Raw genomic sequence first — 18,429 nt, 5'->3', positions numbered from 1 at the left:
ATTGACTAAAGTACGGAAAAACTGTTGATCCAAGATGGATGATCGATTCTTGGAGAAATGAATGAGATTGAAAATTTAGAAAAAGAGAGAAAGAGAGAGAGATGATGCAGAAAGTCAGAGGTTTCATCAACGTTTCGAGACATTGATACGAAATATTCCTGATATATCGAAAGGAATACAGAAAAAAAGAAAGAACAAAAAAATAAATTCCAGTGGACAGTGTTCCAATTTGGTTAAAAGTTTCGTAGCCAGAACAACGTATTTTACGATTGTCGTTGGTAGCTGGTAGTGGCCAGGTATCAAGCTTGTGTTTCTATTCCCCTTCGTCGAAACAATTCCAGCAGTTTGGGTAAAAAAATTTATTCGATCGATACGCCTTTTTTTCTTTCGTCTCGATAACGTTCGTATTCTCTCTGGTTTATCGAATCGAGATCCAATTGTGGAATTAAAGATACTTCTTTATTTTCTTCTAAACCACTTTGTACGTTGTTGTGCAACTATCACGGACTTGATATTTAAGCGTATCTTTTATTCAACCCGTAATTTGGATAGAAATATCTATTTTTTTTTTTACGAGTTTTCATCACAAGAGTAAGAAATAAAATTCATTTTGGAGAGATATAATGTATACTTTATTTACCATTTTTTTTAATTCAAATTTTCGGACGAAATATCCTAATAAAAGATACGCGAGATATCCATCTCCAATAGCCGATATTAAAACGATGAAATATTTTATCCATAGCATCTATGACATCATGCGATATTACCATGCTCGGGAATTTTTTATCCCAAATTTTCATATAAAATTTTCGAATCTTAATAAAAGATATATCTCGATCGACATTAAACCGATATTAAACCACGAAAAAGACCCTAACTTTATAATAATTCCACGAAAAGCGATCTAAATATTATTCTAAGTTCTCCGTCCCTTCTCATTTTTGACTCGTAATTAATCGATCGAATCAAAAAATCTCTTGTAGCGTCTGTCGCTACAAAATATCCTCAAGTTAAATAAAACTTGTCACAAGACAAACGTCTCGAAATTTATTTCCACGATCGTTCGTTCATCCTAAGATGAAATCTCGCGCTTCACTCGATTCCTCGCCGGATAATTTTCCAAGGCGCATCGCGATATTGTCGAGTCCAATTGGACGAAGAAGGACGAGGAGGAGGTCTGATTCGATAAAAATTGCCCGCCCTCTCTCGATAACCCGACGAGGGAAGGCAGGAGGAAGGTATAGAGTATAAGGGAAAAAGTTACGACACTCGGCTCGGTTCCGTTTCATAGATGATCGCGTGGACGCGTTGAACCCACGCCATGGCCGGATATTACAACGGGATAAGGCCACTCTACTTTGTGCCTGTATATAATAGGAGAAATTCCAACTGAGAATCCGCGAAAAGTAATATCGTTATCGGGCATCGGATGTCGGATGGCGTATACAAGGTGACCAGGGGGAATCGGAAACCGCGTTTGATTCCGCTCCGGATTATTCCGCTTTCACGAGTTTCCGTTTTTACCAAGAAAATAAATAATGATAAATAAGTTTTTTCCAGATATTTTATATTTATATATGTATTAATAGAGTATTTCAATTTCATCGTATCGACGAAATATTCATTTTTAAAAGCTATCTCCTTTAAAATTAATGCATTCGATATTTGGATCACTTGATTTGAACGAGTTGTAGGTTATCCAATATAATTTTTTTCTTATCCCATTTTCAATTTCCTCTTGTCTTTCCAGTTAAAAAAAAGCTTCTTCCATTTTTTTGATTTCAGATATTCGAAGAAGATATTAGAAGAAGGAAAATTGATATAACGTATTAATACACGGAGTAAGATTTAGTTGTTCATATTTTCCACGAAAATTTAATTTTCTACCTGCAACAAATTGACAATTTGCAGGATAAAACTACTCCGATACTAATTGAAAATGGCGAAATTCGTTTCCTTGGGCACAATGGCGGCAACAAGGGTTCGAGGAGAAGAACCCTTGCAGCAGAAGCTACAGGTCAGGGGCAGGGAAGGGGCACGTTGAATGGACACTTGCGTATAAAGGATTGTTGGGTGTGGAAATCTGAATGAAAATCGACATGTCCGGAAAAAAGAAATCGAAAGAACGAGAGAAGGTGCACGATCGAGGAAGGTGGACGAAGGAAAGATGGTATCCCCTTCACGATGATTGTTCACAGAGCTTGTTGAAGACGATCTCGAAGAAGATCTATCTCACGTTTTTCCTTTCCTTTCGCAACCCGCCTCGGTTCTCGTATCATTACGAGATCCTTTCTCCTCTCCCTCCCCCCCTCTCTCGCTCTATTTCCCTCTTTAACTTTCACGATCGAGCCACCCGGTTTCATAGGGAAAGTTCATCTTTTCCCCTGCCTCCGTCTAGCCGTCTAGCTTTGTGCAACGAGAAATGCGCGTGGAATCGTTATTTCCTCCTCTCCCTGCATCCCTGCTTCTCCTCCTTCTGTGTATACAGCGTTTGAAAAAAAAGTTAAGGGAAAAATTTCGAGGGCGAATTTCCCAGGATGGAAAGCCTCTTTTCAAATACGAGCAGGAATCTGACCTGGTATTTAATTCTTCGAATTAGAGTAAATTGTAAACACAGAGAAAACATCCATTGCTAATACTTCGACTGCCCCCTCTTCCATTTTTTTCTGAACACGAATTTTCGTTTGGAAAATAAGCTCGGGGAATGAAAGGAGTTTTCAATTTTCGAAGGATTTAATGGTTGGTTAAGGTGTTGGAAAAAGGAGAAAGAATTTCTATCGTTGTTGCGCGAAGTTTGAAAGGAAGATTAAAATTCGATCATATTTGGGGGCAAATGGTGATAAACCATGATATCAATATTTCTACCACCATTTCTTCAATAAGTAAGCATGCAATACAATCTTGGTATAAAAAGATGGAAAGAAGTTATTGGAATCTTCGAAACGTAACTCTTAAATCGCTGTTTGAAAATTCTTACTCTCACAGGATCGAAACCGAGGACGGAGGAAGAAACGTAAATTTCAATCTTCCGTAAAACGGCCATTTCAAATAAATTAAATCGGAGTGCATCTTATCCTTTCTTTCTTCTCTACTTTCGCTTTTTAAAAAAAAGAAAAACCTACCTTAAGCTCTATAAATAACACGGATAATCGAGAAATTTTCGAATTGGCCATCGAACGTTTCCTATCTCTCGACGCCACTTCTATTACACTACTTCCGTTCGTTCCTTCGAAGTGGAATTCGATAAAAATGAACGAGCGATACGTACCTGTATCTCTGAGTGTCCATTTCCCTCCGTTCCTCGGCGATGGCCTCGTTCAGGTCCCTGTTCGGATCGATCCCTCTAGGAGTCGGATTGCTGGCAAGCAGATTGTCGTTGCTGACGAATTCCACCTCGACGTCGTCCTCGTGATACGTTTCCGTCAACGTGTACTCGCGTAGCTGTAACACACCAGAGACACCAAGTTTCTACCAAGTTTGTCGTTCGAACAATTGGAATTATCGTCCATTTTCGAGACAAAATTTCGAGTTTCAATTCTCCGGAAGAATTTCTAATGCGACGATAATACAAGAAATTTGTACGAAATTTGGAACCGGATCCAATAGCTGGATCCGAGGTGAACTTTGCGCATTCAACTAAGCTCGCTTAAATTAACCGATAATACCTGTCGGATAGTAATTCGGTGGAAATAAGCTGAATACTAATTGCGAATTTCCATAATGGTTTACGAGTCTTCTTCTTGAAATTCCTGTCCTATTTCACGCGAAAAACTTGTGAATTTGTAAATCTTAATGGAACAACCGTCCTTTATCCGTTCGAACGGAAGATCGAATTGATTCCAACTTTATTACTCGAGAATCTTTTGGCCAAATAATCGCCGTATAAATTTTTTCAATATCGATGTCGCGTTTTCATCGTTCGTCGCTGATGTTATTTTCGTAATCAAATTGTTAATAAGAGAAATCTTTCGGCTATAGAGATAAGATCGCACGCGAAACATTCGGATAATTAAGAGAGTCGAGCGCGAGGATTTTTTTATCATTCCAGATAACTTAATTTTTAAACCGTTCAAATTGATTCAATTTATTCCAATATTTAAGAATCTTTTTTGCCAAGATAACCACATCTTCGATAATTTTCATCATTCCGATGTATGCCATCAAATTTCATAATCGTATTAAATTGTCACGAAAAAATCCTTCGGCTATAGGATAATATAGTAATTAAACATTGCCGGATAATTTCAATTTCGAACTTTTTTAATAAATTCCAGATACACGATCTTTAATCTTTATCCGTTCAAATTGATTTTTTTCTAACATAAGCACATTTTCCATAATTTCGTTGTACAATTTCTGACGTACGCCATCGTAATCGCGTTAAATTCTAGGAAGACGAGATTTCAATTTCATTTCAAAATTCGGATAATTGTCGATCGATCGATTTATCGATGCAACGAGAATTTTTTTTTATCGCCGGTCCATATTCCATATATGTACACACACACACATATATATATATATATCGTCGAATTGATTCAGAATCGCGTGTACGTACCGTTACACGAAACTCAATTTGGGGCGGGGGATGGTTGGCCCAACGTTGTCGAATGAAATTTTCAAAAGCGACAATCCAACCGAGCCACCGAGTCACGAACCGAGTTTCCACTCCGTGATTAGTTCCCTGCCGCGGAGTGGATATCCCGGGGGACGTGGCAAGTATCGGGTCCGCAGAGCCCCGATTGATCGGCCCAACCGGATTAAAGGGAATATCGAAGACTTTGCGAACCTCTCTCTTCTCGCCATTCTTCCAGAGATGTTTCTCTCGCAACAAGCACGAGACGTACGTATGGATCTTCTTTTTCTTCTTCTTTTCTCGCAACGAAGAGAGAAGGGAGTCGAACGATGGGCGGCTTTTGTGCATTGGAAAAGTTTGCTACGGTTATCGACGGTGGACACAATCGGGATGGTATTTGGCGCGTATTTCTTTATCTTATCTGATGGTGTTCGATGTAGCATAAGATGTTATTTATTATTCGTAGTTTTTGGAGAAATTTTTGGATTTTTTTTAAAGTTCGTTCATCGAGTATCTTTATTGTATCTATAGTGATTGTATTGATGATATCGAGTGAAAAAGAAGCACGTGGAAAGTTTTATAGAATTGGTGATCCATGATTTGGAAGCGACACACGTGAAAATACTAAATAAAATAGAATTGCTGTAAATTATAAATCGTTACGTGAAAAATTAATACACTTGCAAATTTGTTCGTTTTTTTAAAAATCGATTCTTTTATGACAATAACAACACTAAAACGGAAAACTAGGGCTAATTCTATTCTTTCCGTTCGAGTGCATTCATTTTTTCCCCGGGCGAGCTTTTTTTCCGCGTTTTTCCCTTCTTCTTCTTCTTCTTCTTTTTTTCTTTCCTTTATCAATGATCGTGTTTCGCTCAATAGGAACCCGTACTTCTGCCACGGACGCTGATAATCGATTGGAAGCCATAATTGGAGGCTGCCACCGTACGTGAAACAATTAATTAGACCTTAATTAGCGCTCGGCCCAGTTTCAAAGCCTCTGACAGCGGGTTGGTATCCGGAGGAAGCTGGAACTTCGTCATCGTATTACTCTCGAAAACTCGTCCAACAGATAAAAGAACAGGTTTCGCCCCTCTTCCATTTAATCCTTCTCCCCTTCCTCCCTCGGCCATTCACGAGACCTTATCGCCGTGTAATTAATCCCCCTCCGCCAAGCTGTGGAATACGATACTAATTCCATATTCCTCCGAGTAAGATCGTGTTTACTCGTCCGTCCAATTTCTGATCTCCGACCTCGATATTTTTCACAAATTTGAAACAATAATTTTTCCATCGATCGTTCCATTCGTTCTTCCCTCCGCCATCGAGCGTTCAGATTCTGCGTTTTCCTGGAAAGGAACGAACGAGGCGATCGAGGAAACGGTTGTATATTTTACATTTTCCAAGGAATGACCAAGTTTTCTCCACGGTTCTAGGATCGATGCATAATTTCCAAGGTGCTTCAATCGGCGGGAGCACTCGTCGCAAAGGGAGAACGATTGGTAATAATCTCTAATTAACATCGCCTCCGTGAAGGCGGTCGTCCAATTAATCGGGGAGCTGAAGCGGGTCGTCAGACTCGCATAGTTTCGCAATAAGAGCGCCAACTTTCTCTCCTCCTTTCTTCGATTCTTCGTCGCAAAAGGAACGTAAAAACCGTTGCTCTGCAAATTATCCCGTTAAACCAACGACGCAAATTCGTAATTCCACTCTCTCACGAGAAAAATATTTAGACGCACGTTGCCTCGTTCAATAAAATTTCCAATCCCCTCGCTCGGTGATCGAGTTGCGCGGCTATTCATTATCCTAGTTCTCTCGAAATCTGAATACGCGGAGAGATCGACCATTTTAATTTGGATTAAAAACGTACGTGGTAACAATTTCACGGGGAACGACGTTCTCCCTTCTCGTTATAAATAATAGCAGAGGACGAGATTTTCTTTGGAATGATAAACAAAAGTATTTTCTTTTGCGATAATTGAGAAACTTACTTCTTATATCTTTTAAATCTTCGACGGAATACAACAAAGAATTTACTCTCGTGGAATTTTCTTCATTTTTACCCTCAAATAGGGTAAAAATTTCCAAAAATTTCGAAAATGTAAAAAAAACGTTCACAGTGTAAAAAAAAAAAAATGGGCGATCGTTATTATATCCCGTATTTGAACGAAAATGGCCGATTCGATGGAAACGAATGGGGGGAGAAAGAATAAATAAATAAATAAATAAATAAAATCGAAGGGGGAGAGTGCGGTATAAATCTCTCTTGTATTTACGAGCGGGGCTATATTTACGCGTTCATTTGCTCGGGGCAGTGGTTTGCAGCGCAGAGAGCAGGAAGCTCGGTTGTCGAGGGCAGAAAGAGAGAGAGAGTAAGGGGTTCGGTTGGCTTCGGGGCGTAAACGCAAATTTGAAAATTCCTCCCTCCCCCTTTTCCCTCCTCCACCCTTCCTGGTTTCCTGGCGCAAACGACACTTTCTCGTTCATTAACGGCGACCGTGTCGCGGCGTTAGACTTAATCTGCGCGTGTATACAAAAACGAGGGTGCAAAAACCGATAGATCGTGCGGCGAACGAGAGACGGACGAGAGTGAGAGTGAAGGAGAAAGGAAAAGAGAGGGAGAGGGAGAGTGTACAGAGATACGGTATTTACCCGTTGGCGATATAGCGACTCGCATAAATTTGGATGACCAGTTTTTGGACGGCCGAATACTCGTGATCCCTGCTTTTTCAAAGATTACCGGGGAAATATGCGAGATTGGATCGGTGAATTTTCGTTTGTCTCTAACTTCTTTTCGCGTCTCGTCTCGTTTAAACAAATTTTCTTCATTTACGTGTTCTATTGTTTCATCCCCTTTTTCGTTAACTTTTAGAATCTCATTTTACAGAAATTTTTTAATTTTACTGGCCGATTCGTAACTGTAATTCTGAAACTTTTATATTGTTATATTACTCTTTTACTGTAATCGTACGAGACATATTTTGGAAAAGGAACGGAAAAAATATATTATTTCTTCTCGTGCTTGCCCCAATCAGATTTTATTTTACTGTGATATATATTCAAATCGTCGTTCGAAGTACAGTTCTCAAACGTTGAAAGACATAAACCCCCTCCAAAAAAAAACATTAATTTGATCTAATAATTACGTTTCAGAATTTATTTTTCCGGTTGAGACTCTTCTCGGATCGTTTTCTCGAATAGCTACCATATTCTTCGGCTTTACTGCCTCTTTAGAAAAGCCTCTGATACCTCGCTCCTATTCTCTTCTCCCGCGAAATCCGCGGAGGTAAAGCTGCATTTTCTCCCGTGCACGTTAAGATTTTTCTTCATCTAGCCCCGCGATATTCTTTCTTCCCTCGAATCGAGAGAGGATTTTTCCAGCCAGGCGGATTTCATCGTTCCCTTCCATCGCGCGTTCCTCCTGAATCTCGAATGAAAGGACACCGAGGAGATCCATATTAATCCAAATCTATATACCGTTCCTTATTAAGCTGGCGGGTGTTTCACACACGCGTAACACGCTAAGGATAATTCCCGGCGTTTCGCGCTCGATTCTCCGGATTGAAACAACGTTTGTTTTAACACCGTGCACTGGAAATTTGTAATAAACGCGTGATACATCCTCGCTCGATGAATTTTCAATGCGCGTCCAATCTGTAGCGAGGCTGCAGGTTTACGTAATAATAGCCATTTATTAGTGGGCAGCTCGAATTGTTCAAATAAAGGGGAATAATGCAATATTATATAAATTATGCCGTTTATACGTGCTCTATTCTCTCTGTACAAATTAATAATTTGTATTTGTCGGGGAAAAACGAGGGGACCAATTTCCGTGGATCCATGGGAAACGCCCCAAGTTAACTTAATTTCGACGATTCCTTTTTCCCTTCTTTTTTCAAACGTGACTCTCATATTCTTTCATATTCAAATAACTCGTAGTTTTCCTTTTACATTATAGATAAATTACAAATTAGAAAAATTTAACAAAAAATCTATATGTAATTTATGAGCAATAATATACAAAATATCCAAGGAAAAATATTATAATATGATCAAAGGATCGGGAATATTCTTATTTATTTTTTTCTAATCGTGTTGACAAAAATACAAATGAATTTTGCGTAATAAACGATATTCTACTCGCTTCTATTTGCGATATATATAAAATAAGTAAGCAAGAAAAATTCGCTGCGTTAAGATCTAAGAAAATAAATTTAAAATTTCAAAAATTCCCTCTCCAAAACGTCTCCAACACGCCTCCAAGCCTGGAACAAGTCTATTCGAAAAAATATTTTCTCGAACAAGCCCGCCCCAGCTTTCAAGCGAACGCTCGTGAATTTTCATTTTTTCCCTTTCTCGCAAACAACCCTTTTCCGCTTGTCCGACCGCGAATTTCCATCTGGGCCGAACAGTTTCGCCGCGTTTCAGTTTCGCCCCGCTTCGAATCGGCGACACGAGTTTTCGGAAGTGTTATTACTTCCGGGTACACCGCTCGGTCGGTAATGCAGCGTTTCTCGTCCGAGGCGAAACATGACACTCGGCGCGGATCGAGAATTCAAAATTAGACTATGACGCGCTGCTGCAACTCGGTTCCTCTGTCATTTTCTCCTACCATTACGTCACCCATTTACCCAAATCCATCGCTACTCGATGCAACATGTATCAAACGTTTGTGAGCTGCTTTCAAGAGTTTCCAAGAGTTATCTTCATCCCAAGAAATATCCATGCATTCATTGCGTTTTGCAAGTAATACGTTAATTCGTTATTCGTTTAAAGGTTTAAAGTGGGGAGAATTTTTAGAATTACGAATTAAGGGTGAGAATAAGATCGGAAAAGAAAAGAGGAATTTAGATGGAAAGATAATTTAATTGAGTTTTTGAGTTTAAACAGTTTGGCTGTCGAGATAAACTTATCGTTCGATGTTGAATTATCAACTTTACTGCCACGTCGATAACTGTAATTTTATCAACTTCATATTCCACTCTGTTTTATTTGCACGGGCAAAAACTTTGCGGCTTGTTACACGGTCGATTGTACGACCGCCTTATGGCGAGGAACTTTCTTACTCGGGTAAATAGGGCAAGGAATGTTACGAGGATGACGATTAGAGTTACGACGAGAAGGGAGTTTTTGCTAAAAGAGAAGTTTCGTTGACGAAAATTCGTCGTTAATCTGATTGCTTCGACGATTTTATTAGAGAATACGTTTTAGAGAACACGGTTACTGAAAATTCGAAACAATTTCGAATTTTGTATGGAATTTGTTGGTTGATCGACTTTTAAAGTTGAAACGTTTTCGTTCAAAGTAATCTCGTACATAGGAACGGTATAGAAATTAATTCAGTTTTAGAAATCGTTCAATACCTTTTCAAAATAAATTTATCCTTTGTTTGTTAAACTAAACGACGTGAAATTTTTAATTTTTCTTTATGACTTTATTATTCGCTATGCCTAAAATAATATTTGAATTTTTCTTTGAGTCAGAATTAATTAAAAAAAATTGAAAGAGTAACTAGTTAAAAATTTGGAATAAAGTTGGTATAAGTAATTGCTTATTAAAATGCTTGTTTGATAACATTTATTCGTAACTAATTTAGTTTTAGTTTGCCTACAATTATATTCGCGATTGTTACTGTTTCGAACAATAAATTATCAAAGTAACTTCAACTATTAAATTTTGCCTATCTCTGGAAAGAAGAAACATGACCGTTTTCGATTCAAACGAAATCATTGTTTCTGTAAACGAAATAACGTTCGAATCTAACGTAAAAAAAAAAAAAAATTATTCCAAATTTGAATAACTGTAAAAAAAGAGAGCGTTAATCTTCTTACCGATATAAATAATTGGTGGCTCGTGGTGTCAAATTTGATGCAATTTCGCGCGAAATAGCTCGTAAACGGATACGCGAGTATTGCATATTTCACGGTTCCCTATAAAATTAACTTCCCATGTATATTAATTTTCGTGCAATCGTGCATTAACATGCTCATCCGCCCGACAACATTTCCCATCATGCAACGATAATCACGCGCGTTATCATCGATAAATGTTTGAACGTTTTTACTAACAATTACCCGTAATCAAGTGCCTTGGCCCGTCGATCGGGTTCATTAATTCAAAATAAACGAGAAATAACACGGGCCGTATTGCGCCCACGTCGACGAGCGCAGCAATCACGACGTGTCATTCGATAGAAATTAGATCGAACGTGTCGGCCACCGAATTCCATCGAATTTCCACCGAACCCAAATTTCCCCTTCTCTTTCCCGCAATCGCGTCTTCCGATTCCTCGTTTTTCCCTTTCGCGAAAAATGGGAGCACGAGTGGAAAGCTTCCGCCAGAAGCGACTTCCTCGAAAGGAAGGAAAGAAATAATTTACACCTCTCCGTCGATCCTCGAGCTTCGTTTAGAAAACTACTACTACCCCCACTTCCCATTTGCATAATTCCTTCTCCTTCTCCTTTCTCCAATCTCGGGAAATGAATCTTCCTTGAGAAGAAAAACTTTCCCGAAGAAATTCATCCCGATGTAAACTTTCATTCAACCGTTTCCGAACCATATTTTTTCCCAGGAAGGGAGCGAGAAATATCTTTATAACTTTTACACGGATCCGATTTAAACTCTTCCCCGTGTTAATTCACCGCCGGTTAACCGGTTATTTCGAGTTTTTGAGCACACACACGAATAGCAGTGGGAGGCGTATCCTTTCGTACGAACGATCGAACAATTCACGAACAGGGCGTAGAACGACGAGAGCCAATTCGAAAAGTCTATCGGGACGGGTTAATCGATCGAAACAAGCCGCGCGGCGAACACGATTATTCGAGAAATATTTTTTTTTTCGACCCACGGCCAGACGTTTTCAACGAAGGAAAAAAAAAAAAAGGGAAAAAAAGATTCGTGATTCGGTTACAACGGTGGCGGCCGTGATCGGAAAGTTCGATCGGGAGGGGAAGCAAGGGGGTGGAGGGAACAGCTGGCGGGAAAATTTAGTTTGCCGGCCAGAACTCGCAATAACTCGTATAAATTTTGCTCCAGCATAGGTTTCCGGCCACACGCTCGATCGGCCATCCGATATTAACAATTTCGACTCGAATCGGATGGAAGCGACGTAAGATTTTCGTTATTTTTATCGCGCGACCCGCCACGGTTTGGACCGTACTTGCGATCTGATCGATTCGAAAAATTCGTTGCGCGACGTGCTGCTTAGCGAATGTTCTTATTTGCCAACGATTTATCTCATTTTTTCCTTCCGCGCCACGCATGCCTCGAATACGAACGTTCCATATCCGTATTGAATTTTTCGATCCCGCGTCGAATTATTCGCGGGAATCGCATAAAGATCATCGCCACCAGCATGAAGTCGACAATTTCAATTCTCGAATCACGTTTCGTGCCTATTTTGCATCGTATACCCTTCCCCGTCTCGTTTAATGCATTTTAAACATCGATAAAGGAAGCGTATTTTTCCCTATGCAAATCCGTATCTCCCCCTCTAATATATACGAATATTCGAATCACGGTGAATGATTAAACAAAAATCAGCGGAGCTAACGAGACCATCCGGATCATCCCACCCCCCTCGCTACGGGAGGAATGGGCCACGTCGCTAAAAACCGCTCTGTCCCATCAAAACCTATTCAACTGCCATATTCCTTCCATAAAACGTTCCGAAACTCGCTCGGTTCATCGTCCCGCTCCTCTCGGTAGCCGCAGACGGACGTTATTTTCGAATCAATTATCCGCGAAAGTAATTAAACCCGGGTAGGGAATCCAGACACGCTATATTACTCCCCTCCCCTCCTTCTCCTCCCGCGCTGGCAAAACATTCGAAATTTCTCGTCCTGGGGCCCTTCTCCTCATAAATCTGCGGTCACCCGAGTGTCCACCGAGCGTCCTGCCATCCCTCCTCCACGAGAGACCACCCCTCCTCTCCGCAGTTCCTTGGAAAAACCAACCAGTCCGCGCCTCCTACGGCACGTGTTAAAGCAGTTAAAGAGTCTGTGTTAGGGCGAGATGTACTTCTGTGGTCGGATTAATCGCCAGACCAGCTGCCGGCTCCGATGAATTCTGTTCCGCCATAAGAACACGCGCTCCATCGAACGAACCGCGAACGAGTAACTTATTATGTTCTGGAAATGTTTGAAATCTCGGATTTTGGGAAGGTTGGAGAAGATATCGAATAGATATCGATGTTTGTTGTTCTGGATCTTCGGGATAAAAACACGCGGTCCATCGAACGAACCGCGAACGAGTAACTTATTATGTTCTGGAAATGTTTGAAATCTCGGATTTTGGGAAGGTTGGAGAAGATATCGAATAGATATCGATGTTTGTTGTTCTGGATCTTCGCTTCGGGATAAAAACACGCGGTCCATCGAACGAACCGCGAACGATTTTATTAATTTATTGTTCTGAAAATGTTTGAAATTTTGGATTTTCGAAATGGTGTTCTGCATCTTCGAGATCTTGGATTTTCGCGCTCCATCGAACGAACCGCGAACGAGTAATTTATTGTTCTGAAAATGTTTGAAATTTTGGATTTTCGAAATGGTGTTCTGCATCTTCGAGATCTTGGAGCAACGAATGTTGAATAAGTAAGTTGATAAAAAAGATAATTTCGATATTCTGATTGTGGAAATTCTATAAATTGATTTGATAAACATTTTGATATAAAATAGCAAAGTATATAATTCTATAAAATAAACAAACGAAAAGATATCAAGAACTATCAACAAAAACTTTGGTGAAATGAATTTAGCATAATCAGAGATCCGCAAGAGTTTTCCAGTAAACACGCCGATATGCCATTCGATTTAAAAAGTTCCGACACAAGTTCTTCCCTCTTTTCCTCTCCCTTCCTTTCGATTACATTCATCCACGTGTCAGCTCGAATTCGCGCTAATTTGGCCACGCTCGCGTGTCGAACGGCAATTCGACACTCCAATTGTTCGTTTCATCTGGTTGGCGGCCGATAAAGGTTTCGTCGAAATTTTTCGCCCACGGGGGCGAGTCGATTTCACGAAACGCCGCCGATTTCGTTGGAACGGTCGTGAACAACGCGATTGCAATAACGAAAAACATGGGCACGGGGGAGGGAGGGAGGGAGTAATTACATGAGCGCCGCAGGAATAATTGAACGAGCCGATCGATTAGAATGGAATTAGCTAGGCGACAACAGGAAACGCGTTAATGTAGTCGATTTCGTTTCCTCTTCCGATCGATTTATTGTTATTTCTATTTATAACCGAATTTCACTCAGCTTTTTATGAACGCTGTCGAATTAATTTAATTCCTTGGACAGACGTGATCCAGTTTTTGCTGTTTCGTTCGTTTTTATCGATTATCGATAACCCTTTTTGCGCTGTCCAAAAAATTTATTCGCGCATCGATGAAACGGGGAAAGTGTGTTTCTGGTATTTAAATTCAATGGATTTCCTCTTTTTGCGTGATAAATGCGGGAAAAAATTCGGGACTATTTATCACGATTTTTAATAATCGTGACCTAAATTCGACTCAAGATTATTTTATTCGGATTGGGATATCTCTTTTCGAAATTCAAACGTGACGCGAATTAATATCGATGCGAATAAGGTCATCGTTTCCAAATTTTTCCAATTTCCCGAACGAATTGCCATAAGTACAAAGAGATTCTCCTTGCTCGAATTCGTTCAAATGTAAAAAAAAAAGGAAAAAGAAAAAAAAAATAGGAGGAAAGAATTTGAAGAAAAAGCATTAAATTAAAATATAGAACGAAACCGATAATCGGGAATTAAATGAATATTTTCATCGCGTTCGCGTTGTAAAAAGGGAGGAAGAGAAAGAGGCGGAAGGGCGAAATTGTCTCGCAATTTGTACACGGGAAGAGGGCGAAGGAGAGGAGGATCGAGTATCGTTACGTCAATCGCGCTCGGCTATTGTATTTGTTCAAAACCAATAACTACTCCCAGCGAGCCTCTTTTCGAGTGCATCCACGTGCAGGGATGCGCCGCGAACGTGTCCCGAGCTGACTCGCCGAGAGGAACGTGACGTTGCAAAGCCTCCTAACGGTTCCCCGCCCAGATCCGCGGTATCGTTCCGCACGATTTGACCCGATAATTTCGACATCTTTCGTGCCATTTCGTTCAAATTCGAAACCACAACAGTGAAACTTTTGCGAAACCTTTATGCGATGAAACCGATGATGGCTGCTGCAACATCCGACAAGAGATCCTTTGTTCCACTCGTCGTCGCTTATCGAGAGATATTCCATTTATTCTCAATTTTCCTTTCCAGATTGTAATTAATCGTAATTTCAAGAAGAATTTTAAGAATATATCTTGAAAAGATTCCGTAATTTCCTCTTGATTTTCTACGAAATTTAAAAATTATTTTAATTAATTATCAACGCGTCTCCGTTCACTTTCATCGTTCGATTCCTGTGAAATTTAAACAGAGAGGATAAACAAAGGTTGGGAACAAAGTGTGGATTCGAGGAAAGTTTGCATAGCAATGGAGAGGCGTTCGACTGTAATTTGCGGGTGTCGAAAAACGGTGCAAGGGGGAGAATTCCTCACATTCGACCGTGTGGAAAGGCTTTGTGCCGTCTCCTCTGTCGCGTTTCGTTAACGACTAGCCCAGCGGGTTAGCGCAATTAATTCTCGAGAGTTTATTAAAAATAATTGCAAAAGTAATTGCTCGCCGCGCTCGACTTCTTTCCCCTCCTTCTCCTCCTCCCCATATCATGTCGTCACTCGTTTCGAACCCCTCCCCAATAAACTTTCAAATTAACCGTTTCGCTGCTTCACGATCGGATGCGGAAAATTAAGAATCGAAACGATCTCGAAAAGTATCCATATTAATGGAGGAGAAGAGGACAGGGCACGATATCGAAGAATTCGCAGATACATCCAATTAGGCATGCATCAAAATTTGAGAGAAATAAACTTTTCCATTTCCTCCCATTCGAAACAAACTTTCGAATTAATAAGATATTACACGAAAATTGAAGAGAATCTTCAAAAATTTGAGGAATGCGGATCCGACAATTAACGATATATCAAATTAATAACGTTCGACGTACATTAATCGAGGAGAAAAATGATGGAATCGAACGGAGAGGCTGGATGGTTAATGAACACGTTCTCTCTCTGCGGTGGGAAAAGGTAATAGACAAGGAATGGCGAGAGCTCGTTCGAGGAGAGAAGAGGCGTGGCAGAAGGCACGGTGCAATTAGCCGAGTGGCTATTCACCGACTTGTTAACTCGTAATGAACTGGATACGTACATACTAATTAAAGTGGCTGCACCGTGCCTGCATAGTTATCGATGAGCGATGCCCGCATTTCCGAAAATTCTGCGACCTGTACGGGGTTGATGGGGGGAGGGATGGGTCGTAATTACTCGGTTCATAATACGATACGATGCAACGGGCGAAATCTACGTTGTTTCCACGTGCGTAGAGGCTAGAAACGAGCTAGATTCCGCGGAACAGTTCTCATTAAATTGTCTGCTCGACGTTTCCGCCTCGCGCCCTTGTCCATTTTCCCGTAAACTGTGTTTGTATCGATTATCGATACCTTTCCCTTCGTCCAATTTCGTATATAAATTTTTGAGAAAGTTTAAACGACAATAAGAGTAATGCTTTTCGCTCACAATCCCATCTGACAAAATAATATGTAATGGGCGTCTGTTTGACGTTTAGCCTTTATGGCTAAGGTGTATTTGTATCGATTATTGCTCTAATTCCTAACTTTTCACGCGTAAATTTTCAACAAACCTCAAATGGCAATAAGATCAATATGAAGAATACTTACGAGTTACGTTTTTCCTCTTCGTAGTCCTCAAATTATCTTCAAATCAATTAAACGAATTGAACTTTAATTGCGTTCCTAGAGCAAATAGATTATGAGAGAACAAAGATTCTCGTAAAATAAAATTATACATTTCATCGCCAATCTTCTCTCATCTCGAATAAACGAATCCCCACTCACTTACATATATATATATAACAACAAAAAAGATAATCCAGATATATTTAACAATAATCCAACAATTGCCACCATCGTTTCCCGATTCATCCGACTCGCCCGTGACGTTAATAAAGAACGTCACCTCCTCCTCCTCCTCCTCCTCCTCCTTCTCCCGCCAACAGGAATCAATCCTACTCGCCTCGCGTGTGCCGCCTTCGAAGCGTAAAAGAAGAGGTATCCTTCCCATTTTTGCACCGCGTAACGAGCCTCTCCCTCCCTCTCCCTACCCGGATCGATATCGCGCTTTTTCGCCCTGGGTAAAGAGGCGAGAGGAGAGGAAGGAGGAGGAGGAGGAGATTGGACACCCGCGAGAGCGGGTACACGCGACGTTAAACGGATTTATCCGGCGTAAAATCTATAATCCCAGGCACCGGGCGATAATTACCGCGGCAGTCGTCGCTGTAATTTAATAATTCCCCGTAATTTCGCGCCGTTTACTTCCGCGCTAGAAATTCCAACGATGGGGCGGTGCTCCCCTCCCCCGTGGCGGGTTACGATGGCTAAATACGATCGACGACCAGGGAATCGTGACAAATTGCGACCGGTCACACCGCCCGATGCCATATACGATCGAACGTCCCTCGAATTTTCCCTCGAATCGAGAAATATACCCTTTCTATACCCTCTCTCGGGTCTACGTCCGCGGGGAATTTACAGATTGCGATTGTGTGCGGCGAAATCCCTATTTTGGACGGGGAGAGGAAGCTTTCTCTCTCTCTCTCCGCGATGCAATTATAGCGGTGCAGGGGAGGAGATAGGGGAGATACCGCAACAGGGTTGCGCATTAAGTCGATCCTTTTTTGCGAGGATAATACCGGAGGGAGAGGGGGAGAGATTTAGTGGTCGAGTTAATATGGTTCGTGTTAATGAGCCCTGCGATCTTTCACCCCTTCTCTGGATTACCTTCGCGTGGATTTTATTAAGATAACTCGGTCTTATCGTTGTTCTCGCTACGATATACATGTCGTTTGTCGTTGAAACGATGGACACACTTTGTAATATTGTTATATCGGATTGAATCGAAAGGAGAAACTATTTGGAGAATCTACTTAGATATTGTTATATCGCGAGTAAAAGTGGAATTAATTTAGAAATTGACGTAGATTCTCATTTACCTTATCCACTCACCTAATCCACCTTCCCCTAAAATAAAACACTCTGCCTACACCGAGGATATTCGAGAGTGTTTCGAAACGTTTGTTTGTATCTAGGTATCTATTTAAGACGCGAATGGCACAAGCGAAACGTTCAACGGGACAGTAGCCCCTTTCTCTAAATATTTGCGCCCCCACCCTGCGTTGTTATTCCGTGGAAACTCCGCTCCACGTGGTTTCATCGTCGAATCGATACTCGGTGAACTCGATCGCGAGTGCTGCTTTCTTTCCACCTCGGACGCCCGTCTTTATTAACCGTTACACGTCCAATAGTTTTCACAGCCTCGTAAACCGCCGACTTAATTTTAACGCCGAAACTTTTCCGTTCATCTCGTAATTAGAACCCGCCCCTCCTTCCAACCCGTTCCACTTTTATCTCTCCACCTGTCTCTTCTATTTTAAGTGTTATAAAAACCTGAAAGAAAGGAAGAAGAACAGAGAAAAGTCGATACGTTTTGCAACAAACGGATTAATGTAAACGGATCTTTAATGTATAAGAAGTAGAACGTGTAACACTATTTCGAGTGATAGAGGAGAATACACGGAATGCTAACGCAAGAGGTCTTCGACATGTTTGAATGGGGAAGCGTGCGAATCTTCGTGGTGAATTATCGATGCGAGGGGAGAAACGATGTGATGGATTGTCGGGCGCGATTGAGAAACGAATCCGGAAGAACCAGCGGGTA

General features: G+C 40.8%; 1 protein-coding gene across 1 annotated transcript in view; it reads right to left on the bottom strand.

The window, feature by feature from the left end:
• The window catches only part of LOC107996339 (uncharacterized), a 163,420-nt gene that overhangs the window by 11,028 nt on the left and 133,963 nt on the right, over nucleotides 1–18,429 (bottom strand). The window contains exon 5 of the mRNA XM_062085817.1: nucleotides 3,272–3,444. Within this exon, the coding sequence (XP_061941801.1) occupies nucleotides 3,272–3,444 (173 nt within the window). The remainder of the gene's footprint in view (nucleotides 1–3,271; nucleotides 3,445–18,429) is intronic.

The sequence above is a fragment of the Apis cerana genome, linkage group LG15, assembly GCF_029169275.1.
Source record: "Apis cerana isolate GH-2021 linkage group LG15, AcerK_1.0, whole genome shotgun sequence".
Lineage (NCBI taxonomy): Eukaryota > Metazoa > Arthropoda > Insecta > Hymenoptera > Apidae > Apis > Apis cerana.
This window is presented reverse-complemented; position numbering and strand designations above follow the sequence as displayed.